Below are 19,713 nucleotides of genomic sequence, written 5' to 3'. Positions count from 1 at the left end.
CTGCCTCGTCCAGAATGAAGAATCACTTTTGCCGTCCGTGGCTGCCCCACGGGCTGTCTGAACATCAGATGAGATAATGACCGTAAGCCACAGAGCTCTGGCTGTGGCAAACACAGCACCCAATGTACTGGACACGGTGGCATGGGTGGGCGGGGGTTGGGGTAGGCGGGTCAGCCGGGGGTCTTTCTGGAAGGGTAGTCCAGGTAGCCTGACCTGAACCAGACTGCTCAACCCAAACGATCTTGAAGCTTGCTTTCGCTAGACTGCAAATGGAATCACAGCTGAGGATTTTTAAAAAATCGTTTAAAATTTAGTGAACCAAGGAAGGAGCAATGAAAGCCTTCTATTCTTCTCAAAACTGTCCAACTGGAACAAATCCAAAACCTTGAAGTACTTTTCTGCAACAGACCTTGAAGCCAACCCATGTGTAAATCTGGTCAAATCCATCAAGGAAGCCTGTGCTCTGTGTGGGGGATGGCACTGGGCAGAGGGTGTCGGACCCTAGGGAAGAACAGTGACCCTGGCCCCAGTGGAAGATGGGAAAGTGAACTTGCCTCATGGCCACGGGAGCTCTGGAGGCCTGCTTGCGCCTCAGCCAGGGGCCTCTTGGGCCACCAAGGTTTCTCTGCCATCTCTGAGGGGACGGAGGTGGGGGAAATGGCCGTTTGTACCCTGTGGGTGGGGCTTTACGGGCTCGAGGGTGGAAGGTGAAATATGGAAAGGCCTCTGGAGCCCGGCCAGGCCACAGGGCAGTGGTGAAGCTTTACGCAGGGGTGCCCTGGCTCCCAGGCAGAGGCCAACACAGCAAAGCCTCACCCATCCCCAGGTCGGTCTCGCAGGAAGCCCAGCTCTCTGGCTCCCATCTGAGAAAAGTGCACATGTCCTAGAAAGCCCTTTGAACGACACGTGGACTCTAGACTTGGGGCTTCAGGCCCCCAATTTCAGGGGCTTAGCCCTAGCGGGGCAAGCTAGGGTACACCAAACATTGAGCAGGTCCAGGGCAATGTTGCTTCTGGTCAGAGCACTGGGGGCTGAAGAGAATAAGAAGCCCCATTGTATTAAGGATCCTTGCCCTTGGAGCCCAAGAAGTACAAAATCCTATCTGAGAATAATTTCCACAGGTGATGACTTCAGTCAGATCAGCTCAACTCTCTGTCTAGGTCTTGTAGGGAATTAGGTTCATCCAAAGCCCAGTACTCCTTTGAACTTTCTTCCATTCTTCATGGTGACTGATGGCTAGAATGCAGCAACCATCTTGTGACCATGAGGGAAAGAGCAAGAATTATAAAGATGTCTGTCCCGACATCACCAAGCTGTTGAACCAAAGTTACAGGTGCCTTCCCTAAACTTTCCAGCATGTGACAGAAAAAAAAAAATCTCTTATTACCCAGATATGCCAGGTTAATATGTTACCCACCACCCCTACCGCCAGCAAATATCTTTGTACATGGCCCAACAGTGGGGATCCAGCCCAAAGAAGTCTGCAGAAGAGGTGGGCCTGGCTCTAAAGGGATTAAGACCCAGGAACCCATAGTACTGGCTCTACATTTTATCTCACAGGGGAACTGAGAGAGCCAGGCGTGTGCCAAAGCTGGCTCTATTCATTGCTGCCATGAACTTGGAGCAATGGCCTGCCAGGGAGAAACAGCGTGGGGCTCACTCCATTCAGACTGAGCAGGTGGGAGCGTGGGCTCTCCCAGAGGCATGCAGCTCAGAGCCGGGGCCATTCAGGTCGCATCCTGGGGAGGGGACGAATGTCCTGCCCTAAGCAAGCTGGCAGAGGGCTCACCAAGGGGTCTGCGGGCAAGTTCTCGGCCCAAATCAACACCCCATGTCCAGAAGAGGGAGAAAGTAGCAAACTCAGGTGGTCAGTCCACCCACCCTGTAAGGGCCTCAGCCTCGCCAGCCCTCTGTGAGATGACACAGCGGCAACACACCTCTGATCTTTCTCTAATACTTTCTCTGTGTTATTTTTAACATTAAGATCTTGAGTCTAGCTGCAGCGTGTTTCTGAATACACACAGAATGGGGTGGAAATCTAATTATGCTAATGCCAGTTGTTACATAAACCTGTTATTTTCCCACTGAATTGGAAAGCTACCTAATTTCAGTTTCTATACATCCTTTGGTCTGTTATTTCTCTGTTCTGTTCTACTTATCTATTTATTTCTTCTTTAAGTAAATATTCTATTTATTCTGGTGACAAGGCTATACAATTGTACTGCTTAGAGTACCTTCAGAGTGAGCTTTAACATTTGGCCAGGCAGCACCTTCTACCACCTTCCCATTCTTTGGGCACCTGGGTGGTTCAGTCTGTGAAGTATCTGACTCTTGCTACTGGCTCAGGTCATGATCTCATGATTGGTGGGTTCAAGCACAGCTTCGGGCTCTGTGCTGACAGTGTGGAGCCCGCTTGGGATTCTCTCTCTCTCTCCCTCTCTCTCTGCTCCTCCCCCATCCTCCCTCCCTGTCTCTCTCTCTCTCTCTCTCTCTCTCAAAAGTGAATAAATAAACTACCTGGCCATTCTTAAAACAAACAAACAAACATTTTGGGGCACCTGGGTGGCTCAATCAGTTGAGTGTCCAACTCTTGATTCCGGCTCAGTCATGATTCCAGGGTTGTGGGATGGAGCCCTGTGCTGGGCATGGGGCCTGCTTAATGTTTTCTCTCTCCCCACCTCTGCCTTTCTTGCCTGCTCACATGAGCTCTCTCTCTCTCAAAATAAAATAATTCTTAAAAAAACACATTTTGGGGGCATCTGGGTGGCTCAGTTGATTAAGCTTCTGACTCTACTCTTGATTTTGGCTCAGGTCATGATCTCACGGTTTGTGAGTTTGAGCCCCGTATCGGGCTCTGTGCTGACAGTGTGGAGCCTGCTTGGGATCCTCTCTCTCTCTGCCCCTGCCCTGCTCGTGTTCTCTCTCTTCTCTCTTAAAAAAATATACAATAAAAAGAACCACATTTTGTTAAGTTGAAATATAACTCCTATACATAAAATTCACCCTTTGGAAGCGTATGATTCCGTGGTCTTTAGTACATTCAGTAAGTTGTGCAATCATCAACACTGTCTGTTTCCAGAACATCTCCATCACGTGTTCTCTGTCCCCATTAGCAATCACTCCGTTCCTCCTCTCCCCAGCCCCTGGCATCACATGTCTACCTTCTGTCTCCATAGATTTGCCTGTTCCGAACATTTCATATAATTGTAATAATACACTACATGGCCTTTGTCTTTGGCTTCTTTCACTTAGCATAAAGTTTGCAACTTTTATCTGCACTGTAGCCGGCATCAGTATTTCATTCCTTTTTTTAACGTTTATTCATTTTTGAGAGACAGTGAGAGACAGAGGGTGAGTGGGAGAGGAGCAGAGAGAGAGGGAGACACAGAATCTGAAGCGGCTCCAGGCTCTGAGCCGTCAGCACAGAGCCCGACCCAGGGCCCAAACTCCCGGACCAAGAGATCATGACCTTGGCTGAACTCAGACCAATTGAGTTTGGTCTCAACAATTTAACCCACTGAGCCACTCAGGTAGCCCAAGCCTAACTAATATTTCACTGCATGATTATGCCACATTTTGTTTATCTAATGGATAATAGAAACATTTGAGTCCATTCCTTTCTAAAAGCTCCCCTGGGAATCAGATAGGAATTATTATACTTAACTAATTTGGAGAGACCAAGATCTTTGTCTGCCTCTGTTTGTGTCTTACTTTTTGTCCTTTGAGAAGATTCTATAACTGTCTTCATGTTGGACCTGTAATTCTCTTTCAAAGTTTGCTTCCAGGCATTTTATAATTTTTGCTGCAATTATGAGTGAGTTTTCCCACTACTCCTTCTAATTAGTCAGCAGAGAGTAAACTACTGATTTGTACTTACATGCAAACTTACTTTATTTCCTGTCAGTTCCCAAATTCTCTTATTAATCCTAGTGGGTTTTTTAGTAGGCTTTCTTGGGTAATATACAATCATATCAATCTGCAAGTAAGAAAATTTCTTTTCTTTTTTTAAAGTTTATTTATTTTTTGAGAGAGAGAGAGAGAGAGAGAGTGAGTGAGCTGGGGAGACACAGAGAGAAAGGGAGACACAATCCCAAGCAGGCTTCAGGCTCTAAACTGTCAGCACAGAGCCCAATGCGGGGCTTGACCCCACAAACTGGGAGATCATGACCTGAGCGGAAGTCGGATCCTTAACTGACCGAGCCACCCAGGCGCCCCTCTTTTCTTTTCTAATAGTAACAGGTTATTTTATTTTCTTGCCTTATTGCATTCGTTAAATACTACAAAGTACTGTCAAATGATGGTGGTGATGGGAATATTCTTGCATTTTGATAGAACATGGCTTCAGTGCTCTATCAGTGAATATAATATTTGGTGTTGGAGCTTTTTTCCTTCTTTGGTAATTTCATCATATTTAAGTAATTTCTTTATTCTCACATTAATTTTTTTTACTTAGCATATCTTTTTTTAATTTTGGAGAGGAAGACATTTCAAAGCAAGACAGGAAGCCTAGAAACCATGAAACCAGCAAAAGACATACTTGACATAAATGAAGAGAAATCGTTTTTCAATGGCAGAATACTGTGAATAAAGGCAAAGGTCAAACGACATGGAAAGTCAAGGTGAAAAACATTTGCAAGCCATCTAACATCCCTAACTCATGAGCAGTATCTACATACCAAGGAGAAAATAAACCACCTAATACGAAACGAGCAATGGATTCAAAGGGGAGGGGAGTGTACACCCCAATGCTGGCCACTCTATGTCGGCCTGGCCCTGAGCTCAGCTGTGGCTGAACGGGGCGCTACAAGGGCTGGGCTTCTATAGGCTCTACACTAGGCTGCAGACTACAGCTCTGACTCCAGCTGTCTGGCACCTGGGCATTGCTGATGGAGGGCTGGGGATGGGAGGCCACTCTAGGAGCTGCAGAAATGCTAAATGTTCCCCAATCATCAGGGGTATGGACGGAATGGTCCAGTGATGTCACAGTGCCAGACTCGCAAGGCTGCCGGCTGGGGGCTGTCTGCTGCTGGGAGTCTGACGGCCTCGAGCCCAGCCTGAGAAGGGACCAGGACCTAAGGAACCAGACGGCAGCCCCTGGCAGCTTGGAGGGCTTCCCAGACAGGTAAGGCAGACCGGTCCCCGGGGCTGCCGCAGACTTGACCTCCAAGCCACGTGTACCAGCAGGAAGCCACAGAAGAGCAGGCCTCCCCTAGCCGCCAGGCTCAGGACCAGCTGTGAGGAGGTTCTGGTTGGCTGGGGCCTTTGATCTCCCACAAGTCTCCCGAAGCCAGTACCTCTGTGAGTACACGGCCATTTCCGGGATGGCCGGGGGACCCGAACTCCATCAGAAGGCACAGACCCTGGCTTCTGGACAGGCAAATTGGAGAGGACAACCATGGGGTCAGGCTCGGAAGCAGTTCGGGGACAGTTGGCTCGTTTGCGGCCCCCTGGTGCTTTGGTTCCCATGACGTAGACCCTCCTGGCCTTCCTCCTACGTCCCCAGCTGTGCCTCCTTTGTCTCCCCCATCAGCTCCTGCTCTGCCTTCCTCCCGGGATGCTGGGTTTCCTCAAGTTTGGTCCTGCCCACCACACGCACCCCACGTACTGCCGGTGTCTGCCTTCCCTGGGTGTGTGCAGACACCTCCCGGGCCTCCCCAACCAGCCTGGGGCCCTCAGCCTTCACGGTGCCCACGGGTGAGACCCAGAAGTCTTCTGTCTGGGCCACCTCTCCCTGCCTGGGGCTACAGTGTGGATCATCCCAGGGCTGCAACGCACCGGCCTGGGGTCTTGGCATGAAGGACGCGCTGCCTTGTGCTCCAGGAGCATGGAGGCTTGTGACCCAGTCTGCAGAGGGGCACCAAGTTCACACGGGGGGCCTCCACGTCACGTGGCCTGGCCGCAGTGCAAACGTGGTTAGCAAACCGTGCTGCTGCAAGCGTGTGGGCCGCTGGCCCTCTCGCCCATGTAATTAAAAGGCCATCTGGGTCTGCAGGGCCGAGGACATGCAGACTCTACCCTTCCCGTGGGGGGGTGGGTAGTGTGTGAGCACGGGTGTGTGTGAACGAGTGTGCTCTGCGGATGTGAGCAGCCCAAGGGCCTTCCCTGACCCAACCCCTCAAAGCAACATTCTATTTCCTGGCTGCGGCTCCTCCCTCGGCCTGAAGGACACAGATGCACCCTGTCAGGGCTCAGAGGACAAGACCCGCCTTTTGGTCCCAGCTTGGCCTTAGAGCAGCTCAGGAAGTCCATCCTCCTCTCTGGGCCTCAGGCTACGCACCTATAAAATGGGGCTACAAAGTACCTGCCCCGACTGACCGCCTCTGGAACTCTGAAATAAAATCCCGAACATTAAGCACCGTGCGGGCTATGGAAGGCCACCGCCTGCAGCAGGTGCTGTTATCACCAGCGGGGCTGAGTGCCTCTCTGACCGCTGCAGCGCTGCCTCCCCAAATACCAAAGCGCCCTGGGCACAAAGTCATTTTGCTCATTAGGACCAAGGACATCAGGAGTCTTCCCTTCCTGAGATGTGAGACGAGCTGGGAGAAGAGATGGAGCTTTGGAAAGATACACTTCGATACTTTGCCAAAAACCCAAATGGCTATCACATTTCCGCAAAGATCCAAGGGCTCACGGCATCCCTGCCCCCAGACTGGTGCCTGTTTGGGGAACGGCCTCCGGCGGACCCTCCCCCTGCGAGCCATCACTGTGCTAAGGTGCCCACATGGGTGCAGGCGGGGAACTGGGGGCACGCAGGGGATGGAGCACCAGCATGAGCCACGCAGATGGCGTGGCAGACGCTGGCGCGGTGCCCATGCCACTGGCGGCGGGCTGACGGCTGGACTGTGACAGCTGCTCTCCTGGGAGACGGAGCAAAGGGGACTTACCTCTCCCTCGGGCCCACGTGTAGATGCGACTTGTCTCGGTGCTTCTGGGCTTTTGCTCGGTGGGCTCCATGGGCAAAGGTCGGAAGTGGGGGTCATCGGCCCGGCCGGGGGTCTTCAGTGGCAGGATGTACTTGGGGAGCCCTCTGTAGAACCAGGCCCCTGACCTCTTCCAGACCTGGCAGGGGTGACATTTGCTTAGAGCAAGGGACCTAGAGCAGCTCCCTGTGCCGTGCCCCCCATGGGCCCGCCCGCCTCTCCTGCTGCGAAGTTGGAAAATGCTCAGCACCTTGGGCATCCCGAAAGTGCTCAAGAGGTGCTTGCCTCTTCCCTCTCAGCTCTGGGGCAGAGCAAGTGACAAGGGGCTAGAAGAAGGTGGTGGGGGGGGGCTGAGTCACAGCACCGTACTAGACCCAGAGCTTCCTGGGGATGAGACTATCTCTGAAAGCGCAGGGGTGGGAAGGCCCAGACCTCAGAGGGCCCCAGATTAGCATTCATATCTTCTTAAAAAAATTTTTTTTAATGTTTTAATTTATTTCTAAGAGAGAGAGAGAAAGAGAGCATGAGCAAGGGAGAGGCAGAGAGAGAGGGAGACATAGAATCTGAAGCAGGTTCCAGGCTCTGAGCTGTCAGCACAGAGCCGGACGCAGGGCTTGAACCCATGAACAGTGAGATCATGACCTGAGCTGAAGTCAGACGCTTAACCAACTGAACCACCCAGGTGCCCCCCCAGATTAGCACTCAGAGCAGCAACAGAGATAAGGTTTCGGAACCCTTAATGCCTACTTCAGAAAACACCAAGTGCTCCATAATCTTTTGCATCGAAGGAAATACTTTCGAGGTATTTAGAAAGAGGAGTGGGACAGTGTGAAGGAACGTGACCTTCTCAGAGAAGAGCGAGCCATGGCGGTTCAGAGCAGACGGCCCTGGGTTTGAACCCTGGGTCTATCACGCGGCAGCTGTGAGATCTGGACACATCAACCTTCCAGACCCTCGGGTTTATCCCCAGCAGGTGGAATGCAGGAAGAGCATCCGCCTCACAGAGCAGCCATGAGGACTAGACTCTCGAACAAACGTTAAGGCCCTGCTGGCCAGTGTAGGGCACCGGGCAGCCACTCAACAGGCCTGATGCACACGACCATCACTGTCATACCTCCCCCCCCGCCAATCTGATCATTGTGGAAGATTTACAACTGGTAGACCAAGTTCCCTACTCAAAAGAGACTATTTAAAAATCAGAAGGTCACCAAGATTAAAAGCTTCTGCACAGCCAAGGAAACAACCCAGAAAACTAATAGGCAACCAACGGAATGGGAAAAGATAGTTGCAAATGACATATCAGATAAAGGGTTAATATCCAGAATCTATAAGGAACTCACCAAATTTCACACCCGAAAAACAAACAACCCAGTGAAGAAATGGGCAGAAGATATGAACAGACACTTCTCCAAAGAGGACATCCAGATGGCCAACAGACCCATGAAACGATGCTCAGCGTCCCTCCTCATCAGGGAAATACAAATCAAAACCACACTGAGATACCACCTCACGCCAGTCAGAGTGGCTAAAATGAGCAAATCAGAGAACTCTAGATGCTGGCGAGGATGTGGAGAAACGGGCACCCTCCTACACTGGTGGTGGGAATGTAAACTGGTACAGCCCCTCTGGAAAACAGTGTGGAGGTTCCTCAGGAAACTAACAATAGAACTCCCCTAGGGCCCAGCAATAGCGCTGCTAGGAATTTACCCAAGGGATACAGAAATGCTGATGCATAGGAGCACATGTACCCCAATGTTCATAGCAGCACTCTCCGCAATAGCTAAAACATGGAAAGAGCCTAAGTGTCCATCAACAGATGAATGGATCAAGAAGATGTGGTTTATCTATACCATGGAATACTACATGGCAATGAGAAACAATGAAATCTGGCCATGTGTAGCAACATGGATGGACCTTGAGGGTGTTATGCTGAGCGAAATAAGTCAGGCAGAGAAGGACAAATACCATATGTTTGCACGTATAGGAGGATTAGGAGGAACTTGACGGAGGAACAAGGGGGAGAAGAAGGGGGGAAATGGTGGGGGAAAGGGAGAGAAGCAAACCATGAGAGACTCTTGAATGCTGACAAAAACTGAGGACTGATGGATGTGTGGGGGAGGGGGGATGGGCATGGAGGAGGACACTTGTGGGGATGAGCACTGAGTGTTATGTGGAAACTAATTTGACAATAAACTATTTGTAAAAAATAAATAAATAAATAAATAAATAAAATAAAAATAAAAATAAAAATCAGAAGGCCAGGATAGCTCAGTTGGAAGAACATGTGACTTGATCTCAGTGTCTTGATTTCGAGAACCGCGTTGGGGGTAGGGATTCTTTAAACAAACAAACAAACAAACAAACAAACTTAAAACAATATATATAGAATCTCAAGCTCCATCCCTGACTTCTGAAAACAGAATCTGCATTTCATCAATAAAATCAAAAGGGCAGAGGCTGCCCTGATTCTTTATGGGACAGATTTTCCTAATCCTCAAACTTCTTCGGCATATAGTTCTGGGGGATGTTAACATGGGCTGAACCAAAAATAAAATAAAATAAAATAAGGTTTCTAGTCACGTACACTTGGGAAGCCCTATGTGAAATCAGGCATCACTGCAGGGCTTCTCAGAGCCTTTAATATGCTGATGTACACAGGGTTCTTCAACAGCGCCAAAGAACGTGTGGTGCTTCGCACTTGAAGTCTACTCAGCAGGTTTTCCCCAGTGAAGCGTGACCCTACTAATTGGTGTGCATAGACCCAGCCCTTAACTGTGCAGCACTGAGATCCCTCAACTATCAGATGTCCTCTCTTCATGCTTCAGAGTACTAGGCACGGGGCCACTGAGTCTGAACCCTGTCCCTGGCTCCAATCACTCCCCCTCCCTCCCAGCTACCCTATGCAGAAGAGCCTGCTTTTGAGCAGCTCTTTAATAACACAGTACCCATTTGGTGGGATGAATGCCTTGTGGGTCCTCCTTTTATGTTTTATTTATTTCTAGGAGAGAGAGAGAGAGAGAGACAGCGTGAGCAGGGGAGGGTCAGAGAGAGAGGGAGTCACAGACTGAAACAGTCTCCAGGCTCCGAGCTGGCAGTCAGCACAGAGCCCGACACAGGGCTCAAACCCACGAACCGTGAGATCATGACCTAAGCGAAAGTCGGACGCTTAACCGACTAAGCCACCCAGGCGCCCTTGTGGGTCCTCCTTTTAAAAACTCTTTCTGGGGGCGCCTGGGTGGCTCAGTTGGTTAAGCATCTGACTTCGGCTCAGGTCATGATCTCACAGTTCGTGGGTTTGAGCCCCGCGTTGGGCTCTGTGCTGACAGCTCGGAGCCTGGAGCCTGCTTCAGATTCTGTGTCTCCCTCTCTCTCTGACCCTCCCCTGCTCACACTGTCTCCCCCTCTCTCTCAGAAATAAACATTAAAATTTTTTTTAAATAAAAAAAAAACAACCTTTCTGAACCTCTCACAGAGTCTGCTATAGTATATATTTATTTGAATTGGTAGCATGTACACACAGTAAAAAATTCACTGGGTGCAAAATTAAAGTCTCCTCCCTATTCCCAAAGGCATCTATCTGATGATTCAGTTCTTTGAGGAGCTCTGTTATTATCCCCACTTTCCAGATGGGAAAATTGAGTCTCCCACAACTTAAGCAACTTGCCCAAGGCCAGCGCACCTTTCTGTTGGCCTCAAATCCACACTGAAGGCCTCGGGGTCTCATGCCAACAGTTTACGGATGCAAAGTAGAGGCTCAGGAAATGTGGCTGAGTGCTGAATAAAGCCTCGGCGGGTCAGACATCATCAGGGACTCCTCAGAGCTGCTGAGAACAGTTGGCCAAGCCCAAGAGGCCACGGGGGGCCGGCGAGGGGCTCCCTCAGCCTCCCTGTGCTCCGAGAGCGCCTGTGCACCCATGGGTGCCAGCGTTGCCTGGCTTCCCCTGAGCACACCAGCCTCCTGACCCCCAGCGTGGGCTGGGCCTCGGGGGGACCAAGTGAAGCAAGCCCTCAAGAGCCATCTGTATACCCTGGCACACACATTTTTTTTTGAATGATCATGTAGATGCAACCTGTGTACTCACCCCCCTTCTGCCCGCCACTTAACTATAGATAACGGCAACTGTCTACCATCACTTTTTAATGGCTTCATATTTGGATTTATTAAACTTAATCAAACCAGCCCTCCACTGATAGGTATTTATTTTATTATTATTATTATTAATGTTTATTTATTTTTGAGAGAGAAAGAGAGAGAAACAGCATGAGTGGGGGAGGGGTAGAGAGATAGGGAGACACAGGATCTGAAGCAGGCTCCAGGCTCTGAGCTGTCAACACAAGCCCAAAGCGGGGCTTGAACTCCCAAACCACAAGATCACGACCTGACCTAAAGTCGGATGTTTAACCGACTGAGCCACCCAGGTGCCCCAGAATCTCCTTCCTTTCTGAGCTGGAACGGTGTCCCATTATCGGTATGTACCGCACCTTACCTAGCTATTCATCCACTGACGGACACTTGAGTTGTATCTCCCTTATGGCTGGCCCTTTCGCTTGTGTAGACCACAAGTCTGTACCATCCCCAGAGGGAGGGCCGGGGCAGTTTGCTCACCATTCTGTCTTCAAGCTCCTAGCACAGGCCTGGCACATGCTAGGTGCACAACAAACACTGGCTGAGTGGCTAGATGGGCAGCTGTGGGTAGTTTGCTGGAATGTGTCCCAATCCAGAGTTGTCACCTTCCCCTGGAAGTGGCCTGAGGGTTTCACCTGAGTTCTTGTAATTAATCAAATGGATTTAATGTTTCAGATTAAAAGAGGGATAAAGAAGAAGAGCCTAGCAGGGTGTGCTGCAGTGAACCCCCCACCCCCACCCCTGTGCCCTCCCGGCCCCGCCTCACCCCTCATCAAGCGCCAGTGGGACCCACAGCCCTGGCTCCCCTGGCGCATCATGGCCAGTGGGCCCTATGCCCTCAGCCTCACCTCCTGCGGCAACGATCCACCTCCACCCTTTCCCTAGGCTTAAAAAAATACCGATCAGTAAAGCGCTTTCGGGAAATAGGGTAAAGAGCCCAAGATCCAAAGTATGAGGCTGAATTGCACAAACATGCAATGTGTTTTTGGTAGTCAATCATTTTTGACCCATAAATCGCCCCCATTAATTTCATATAATTCACCCTGATATTTATGCTCAGCAGGGCAATGACCCCACGGGACTGCCAGGCCTGCAGCATCTCCCTGGGGTCCAGTGGGTCCACTGTCACGGGGGCTGGGGTCTGTCTGCCTCTCTCGTGTTGGCCCTGCAACCCGGGTGGAAGGCTTGATGCGGCCGCAGTGGGCAGAGACCAGAAGAGCAGAAAGTCAGTGATCCCCCAGGCAGAGGAGCCGCCGTTCCTGAGGTCCTGCGGGGGTAGGGGGGGGGACCAGAGCACACAGGTGCCTGACCCGATATGGAGGGCACACCTGGGCAGGGGTGCATGGAACACACTATTTGGGAAAGCGCCTTCCACACAGGAGAGCAGGACCACTGAGGCGAGGGGTGAGGGAGCCCGGCTGGGCTGACTTCCGAGCTGCCGCCCTCCCACCCCCATGCCAATCCCTGCATATCTTCAGAGCTTCTTTCGCCTCTCTGCCTGCCCCCACCCTGCAAAACGTACCCCAGTAGCTTTTAATCCTGTGATCCTGCTCTGTGCATCCAGGCCTGACGCCCGCTGCCTGGCCCCGCTGACACCCTCCCCAAGAATGGTAGCGGGAAAAGCCCTCCACAAATTGGAAAACCTGCACTTTCTAGAGAGCCCTGGGATTCTGCAAAGCCCCACTCTGTTCCCCATGTGTGGTTTGCTGTGATAAGGCCGGCAAAGCAGCCAGCCTTGAAAATGCCGTTTAATAAGAAAAGGCCCACATGGCCGCTGTGGCCCTTGCAGGGGTGGTCGGTGGCACTCAATCCTCCCCGTGGCACTCACTACTTTGTGCTCTGCTTCGAGGTTTCCATTAGGATTGCAGCTCACGCCGCCCTAACTGCAGATACTGATGGATATTGGCCAAGCTGTTCCCAGGGAATTTTAATTACCATGATAACAATCGCTAATCACTGGCATTGCCTAAGTGGCTGTGGCTGGACAAGGTGGTGACTGCCAAGCCCTGTTGGAAAGAGGAGGCCACGGGGGAGGATGGGTCAGGGGACGCCTTCTGAGACCGAGACCGCTGTCCCTGCCCCTGACTCCACCCCGTCCACATGTTACCACCTCTCCCCGTCTCGGTGCAGGGAGTGAACCTGCATGAATTCAGGGGAGGCGTCCACACCTGGATCGGAGCAGGGGTATAGTCTGTGGCCCTTGCACGCGCTGTGCCTGCCCTCTGAGGTGTCCTTCATCCTTGTCCTCCACCAGGCAGTGACACTGCCCACAGGAGGCCTTCTGTGCCACCTCGTGCAGAACCAGAGCCCCTCTGCCGCGCTCCCGGAGGCCCCTGCATCCCACCCAGCCAGGAAGCTGTGAGGCCAAGGGCAATGTGCCCGAGCCACGCCCCCTCGCCTCCCCCCTCCCGTCCCCCCCCAGTCCCAGGGCCCAGTGAGGAGCCTGCGCATGGTGAGAATGCTGCTGGCTGACAGAGTAAAGGAACGAGCGAAGAAGGTAAAGCAAAGACATCATTCTCAGGGGACAGAACTTGGGACTCTGTCTTCAGGGACATTGTGCTCTACCTGCTTAACACGCTCCAGGCTGGCCCAGGCTTGACAAGCCACAGGATGTGGCCTGTCTTCTTGCAGAAGAGAGGTCTTTTTGCTTACACTTTGGTCATTTTATTTTTATTTGTGTTTTTTTAAAAAAAGCTTGTTTATTTTTTTTGAAAGAGAAAGAATGAGAGAGCGAGTAAGGGAGGGGCAGAGAGAGAGGGAGAGGGAGAATCCCAAGTAGGCTCTGCAGTGTCAGCACAGAGACTGACGTGGGACTCGATCTCACGAACTGTGAGCTCATGACCAAGCCAAAGTCGGATGCTTAGCCAACCGAGCCACCCAGGCGCCCCTGCTTTGGTCATTTTAAAAAGGGTCTCCTAAAAGGTCAACCCACCTGGCAGAGAGGTCACACGGCCTTCTCCAACCCGTTACCCGAACACACCCCCATACGCACACTCATGGAGTGTCAGCCTCCCAGGAGCTCCATCACCTAAGCTAAGTTCCACAGCGTGGCCGACAAGACCCCAGGGCTCTGCCAGCCCCCGCCTCCCTCACCAGCCTCCCCTCTTGCATCCTCTCCCACACGCAGGGTCTGCCAGATGCAGCCACCCTCAACTCCCTGACCACACCAAGTTGTCTCTTGCTTCCAGGCCTTTGGACATGCTGTTCCTTCTTCCCTCCCTGGGCTAGGACAAGGAAATCCAGCCTTTAGGAAATTACTTTTATCCAGAAGCTTCTACGGAACCATGCAGGTCTCCCACTGCAAGGCACACACAGTGAAGACTGCCTGTTCATGTCTGTTTCCCGTGCCAGATCGAAAGCTCAAAAACTCCATAATGACAGGATTCACATGGGGCCCCAACACAGGACAGCACAGTTGTCTGTCTGCAGAGACTACTGGACTCGTCCGATTTCAAGGCTTTATATAACTCAGGTTACTGAGGAGAAGCATGGGCTTAGAGGGAGGCGTGGCCGCACTCGTGCCCCAGGCCCCCATTCGTGTGTTGGAGCCCTGGGTAACGATGTTTGGAGATGGGCCTTTGGGAGGTCAGTAGGGTTAGATGCAGCCATAAAGGAGGGCCCCACATAATGAGATGGGTGTCTCTCGAAGGGACACAGGAGAGCTTGCTTCTCTCTCCTCCGTGTGAGGACAGAGAGGTGGCGGCCGTGTGCAAGCCCGGAGGAGCGCTCTCACCAGGACCTTGCCGGCACTTTGACTTCCAGCTTCCAAGCCCGTGAGCAGGAAACCCCCTCCTGTGCTCCTCTCCCCCCCGTCCCCCCACCCCGTCTCTCTGAAAAATAAAGAAACATTAAAAAAACTCACCAAAAACAAAAAATACAATGCAGACATATAAAATGTAAATTGAAATCTAAAAGATAAAAATGAGGGAATTTGGAATGTGGAGCACAAAAGAAACAGAAAAATATAAAAGAAATATTAAGAGACAAAAATGTTCAATTTGAAGGGATTCCCCAGAAAAAGAGAGAAATAGAAAAAATGTCCTGGAGCTGAAGAAGGACATGAGTCTTCAGATGAAAAGATTCTTATTGAATATAAAGCAGGAAAAATGAAAAACAAAAAAGCTATAGACATATACTCATAAAATCATTTAGTTACAAGTATGAAAGGAAGATCCTAGAAGCTTCCAGAAAGAACAAAAAATAGGCCTACAAGGACAACAGAATCAGAACAGCATCAGACTTCTCATCGGCAACAACTGGATGCTAAAAGACTACGCATCTAGAGTTCTGTCAGTCAAACTATCAATCAAATGTGAGGGCAGAATAGAGAAGACATTTTTAGACTTGGAAGGACTCCAATTTCCCTGGCCAATCCTTTTTAAAGAGGTTATGTAAGGATGGGCTCCAGCAAAACACAGGTGAAAAACAAGGAAGAGGAACACATGGGATTCTAGAAAGAGTTTCCAACTCGGGGGCACTGGAAGGGAAATCCCATGAAGCTGGCTCTCAGTAACTAGCGTGGGCTGGGGACAGAAAAGGGTCTGAGAGGGGTTTCTGACAGGGAAAGAGAAGGCTGTGCGCAAGAGAAGATAAAATCAAGGAGCTGCATAAAAGGACATAAAGTTTCACTATTCTTTTGTCACTGAGAAGAAAAAATCAATTAAAAAAACTTGAGGGAAAATTAAAAATCATACCAGAAAGTCATAGTCCACAAATACTTGGTAAATTTAAGATATGACATAGAAATGAAAAGTTAAGGGGCACCTGGGTGGCTCAATCGGTCCAATTTTGGCTCAGCTCACGATCTCATAGTTCATGGGTTCAAGCCCTGTGTGGGGCTCTGTGCGGACAGCTCAGAGCCTGGAGCCTGCTTCGGATTCTGTATCTCCCCCTGTCTGCCCCTCCCCTGCTCATGATTTCTCAAAAATAAATAATGCTAAAAAAAAAAAAAAAAAAAAAAAAAGAAATGAAAAGTTAAAAAGGAGTTCATTTGGTCATGATATTTGGAACATTTTCACTTGGGCGATACAGGGATCAGGCAGTTATCAAAATGTGATCTTCACATATCATTTGACACTGAGGTGTTTACAAAAAATTAAAAATTTAAATTCCCAACAATTATTTCTTAAAAAATTTTAACGTTTATTTATTTTTGAGAGACAGAGAAAGAGAGACATGGGGCTCGAACTCACAAATCATGAGATCATGACCTGAGCTGAAGTTAGACGCTCAACCAACTGAGCCACACAGGCGCCTCCAAATCTCTGATTATTATTGAGCACTTTGTATGTGTCAGGCACCATTCTAAGAATTTTACGACTTTCGCTTAGGCCATGATCTTGCGGTTCGTGGGTTCGAGCCCCGCGTCGGGCTCTGTGCTGACTGCCAGCTCAGAGCCTGGAGACTGTTTCAGTCTGTGACTCCCTCTCTCTCTGACCCTCACCTGCTCATGCTGTCTCTCTCTCTCTCTCTCCTAGAAATAAATAAAACATTTAAAAAAAAAAGAATTTTATATACAATAAATTAACTCTCACAAACATCCTATGCAACATGTATAACCATCAGGTCTATTTTATATATTTTTTTTAATGTTTATTTTTGAGAGAGTGAGAGCATGAGCATGAGAGGGGGAGGGGCAGAGAGGAAGGGGGACAGAGGATCCCAAGCAGGCTCTGAGCTGACAGCAGAGAGCCCAGTGTGGGGCTTGAATTCAGGAACTGTGAGATCATGACCTGAGCCAAAGCTGGATGCTTAACTGACTGAGCCACCCAGGCGCCCCTAAAGAACAATCTAAATGTACAATTCTGGCAACCTAATTAGTAAAGGAATTGTCTAGAAAAGGAAGGAGGGGGTGCAGGGGAGGGAAGAACAGGGGCATTTATGCCCACAACTCACACAGGAGGTTGATGGAAGAAGGAAGAGGCAAATATTATATAAGGTTAGAAATTTTATCAAACTCCCAACACATTTTCAGTTACAAATAATAAAAGCATCAAAAAGTGGGAGTAGGGGGAATCAGAGTGGCCCTGGTCGGCCAGCTCATCACCCTTCAGAGCATGCAGTCAGTGGAGAGTGTCCAAAGTTCTCACATGGAGGAAGTCAAGGCAGCAGTGAGCATGTGAACTACATACAACAGGTGGTCTACACAGGGTGCGCCTGGTGAGGGAGAGGCTGGGCAGGCGCCTGCCCTTCTCCAGCGGGAGCTCTTCAAAATGAGTGAATTTTCCTGACTACACATGTCACTTTGATTAAGATCGAAGGATAACAGGTTGGTAAATGGATGTCAATGTTATTAAACTCCTGGGTGTGTGGCAGGTGGATTCGTGCGGAGTCGGGCAATCTATGGCTGGCGTACTGACCCTGGGTGTGACTTAAGAGGGAAAAACTGGTAGCTTGGGAAAGGAAAGGAAGGCAGTAATTAAAAATTTTGCAGTAGAGCAAGAGAGGAAAAGAACCAAGTTATGGTTAGCTTAAGAACACCTGCACGAGTTGACGATGCTGAGATTTCTATCCCTGAAGAAAGCCATGCTCCCCCCCGGCTGTCACGGTACCCACCGCATGTCCAGGAGTCAGAATTTTGACAATGGGAAAAACTCGGGCAGTTTTTCCCTGGGAACTAGGACTTCCAGGCAAAAGGCAGGTAGAGCTGGGGCCCCCATGAAACAGGAAGTGCCCGGAGCATGGTGCTGCTGGAGGGAGGCTGCCCTCTCACACTGCTGGGCAGGACCCGCCACCAGGTGTCCGTGGCGACAGGCTGAGCATGAAAAGTGCTAATTACAGCCAAGGGTGGTGAGCTGGTACTGAGCAAGGCGAGGTGACATGAGATGTGCTAATGCAAAGAACACAGTCGTTCTTAGTTCTAGTTCGTGCAGGGAATGCTGTGGCTCAAACCAGATTGGGACCATCCTGTCTGAAAGTTGTGGCTAACGGCTTGATTACCTGCTGCCCTGCTCCAGGAGGGAGGAGACTCAGCCCTGTGTGTGGGACTGTGGCATGGATCTGACGGAGTGCCTTTGTTCATCATGAGCAGCGAGTGGGAGCAGGGAGCAGGTCACAGGGCCCCTTCCCACACAGAGGCTGCCCAGGAAGGCTGTCAGCCTGAATGCCTAGAGCCACAATCTCTACTTGCCTCTGAAATCAGGAAAATGGCCTTGATTCTCATCTAGAAAAAAGTACTGTGGACCAAATCAGCAAAAAAAAAAAAAAAAAAAAAGAGAGAGAGAGAGAAGAAAAAAGAAAACAGATGAATCCAGTCTTCCTAAAAAATTGCCCAAAAGTAGAGTTTATTTGATCAACAGATGGATTAACAGGTGTCCCGGAGGGGTGGGACACCTGGGTGGCTCAGTCAGTTAAGTGTCTGATGCTTGATTTCAGCTCAGGTCATGATTTCATTGTGAGTTCAAGCCCCACATCACGTTCTGTGCTGGCAGTGCAGGGCCTGCTTGGGATTCATTCTCTCTCTCTCTCTCTCAATAAATAAACTTAAAACAAACAAACAAACTTTTCTACTTGTTCTTGCCGTTCTTTTCTTTTGGTAGGAATTAAATGTAGGGCAGCCATCTTTGCCCATTGCTGGCTTCCCCACCTCAGAAACAGCAGCTTACAGCCAGCCTCTGAAGAGGGAGTAAGGAGATATTAATTCATTCAAATAACATTTCTTCAGCACCTCCTACTTGTTAAGACTGAGGGAAGGAAAGAAAAGATCCAAGGATTTTGCAAACGAGGGGCAGACACCCCCACCAGGCCGAGGTCCTCTGTTTCTCTACCATGGTGAGTTCTTGCTCCGCCTTCGGGAGCTATTCTGTGTGGCTTCCCTCCATCCATCCCCCCAGCGCCTGGGGAGAAACCCTCAGTCTGCGGTGTGGAGCATGAGTAAGCAATCCCGAGCCCACAAAGGGCTCTGAGAGGCACCGGGTGGCAGGGCAAGGCTCCCCCACCCCCATCCCGGGCCCCCCACCTCCCCCACACCGGAGGGGTTAGCAGAAAGCTAAGAGAGACCTTTGCATATTTGCATTTTAAAAGATAATACTTTAAAACCTCCAGAAGTGTAAGTGTGTGTGTGTGTGTGTGTGTGTGTGTGTGTGTGTGTGTGTGTGTGTGTTGGCGAGCCAGGGAGGAAGCCCCCTCCCCATCCTCTAGGCCCCAGCTCCTCCTGCCTGGAAAGCCAGCTTCCAGGGTCCTGCTGAAGGCTGGCTGGCTCCCCACACAGGGGCCAGGTCTGTGGAGACTGGAAACTAAGCCCGGGCAGAGCCAGAGCTCCCCCTCCACACCCCCCCCACCCCCCGGGCCTCCAGCCCCACCGCAGGCAGCTCTGCCCTTGGCCCAGGGAGCCCTTGCGGCTTTTCTTTTCATTTCTAGTGGGTTTTGAGTAACCGGGTCAGTTGGGGAGGCGAGCGATTGCCAGCATGGTAGAACAGGGAAAAAATGCAGCAAGAAGAAATAGTCTGAGGGTGCTATCTGTTTTCTTGACAGATAATTTAAACACCTTGGTTAGATTATTTCAGAAGCAAAAGAAATGCTTTGGCTTCCATTAACCCCTGGCGAGGGGCTCGCTCCTGAAAGGCTTCCGCACAATTACCGGTGAGGAGTGTCTGGCAGCTTCGGAGGGCAGTGGGGCTGTGTGCCTCACCCCTTCCTCACTGCCTAAGCCTCCCCCATTACCTGTGA

At 50.4% G+C, this 19,713-nt stretch overlaps 1 protein-coding gene across 2 annotated transcripts in view; it reads right to left on the bottom strand.

Moving 5' to 3' along the window:
• Positions 1–19,713, bottom strand: part of RPH3AL (rabphilin 3A like (without C2 domains)) — a 118,160-nt gene that overhangs the window by 18,686 nt on the left and 79,761 nt on the right. For both annotated transcript variants that reach the window (XM_039254092.1, XM_039254102.1), the window contains exon 6: positions 6,885–7,059. In XM_039254092.1, coding sequence (XP_039110023.1) covers positions 6,885–7,059 — 175 coding nt within the window. The remainder of the gene's footprint in view (positions 1–6,884; positions 7,060–19,713) is intronic.

This window comes from Hyaena hyaena, unplaced genomic scaffold, assembly GCF_003009895.1.
Source record: "Hyaena hyaena isolate Hyena2069 unplaced genomic scaffold, ASM300989v1 scaffold_10, whole genome shotgun sequence".
Lineage (NCBI taxonomy): Eukaryota > Metazoa > Chordata > Mammalia > Carnivora > Hyaenidae > Hyaena > Hyaena hyaena.
The sequence above is the reverse complement of the archived record's forward strand: the minus strand, read 5'-3'. Positions and strand labels throughout refer to the sequence as shown.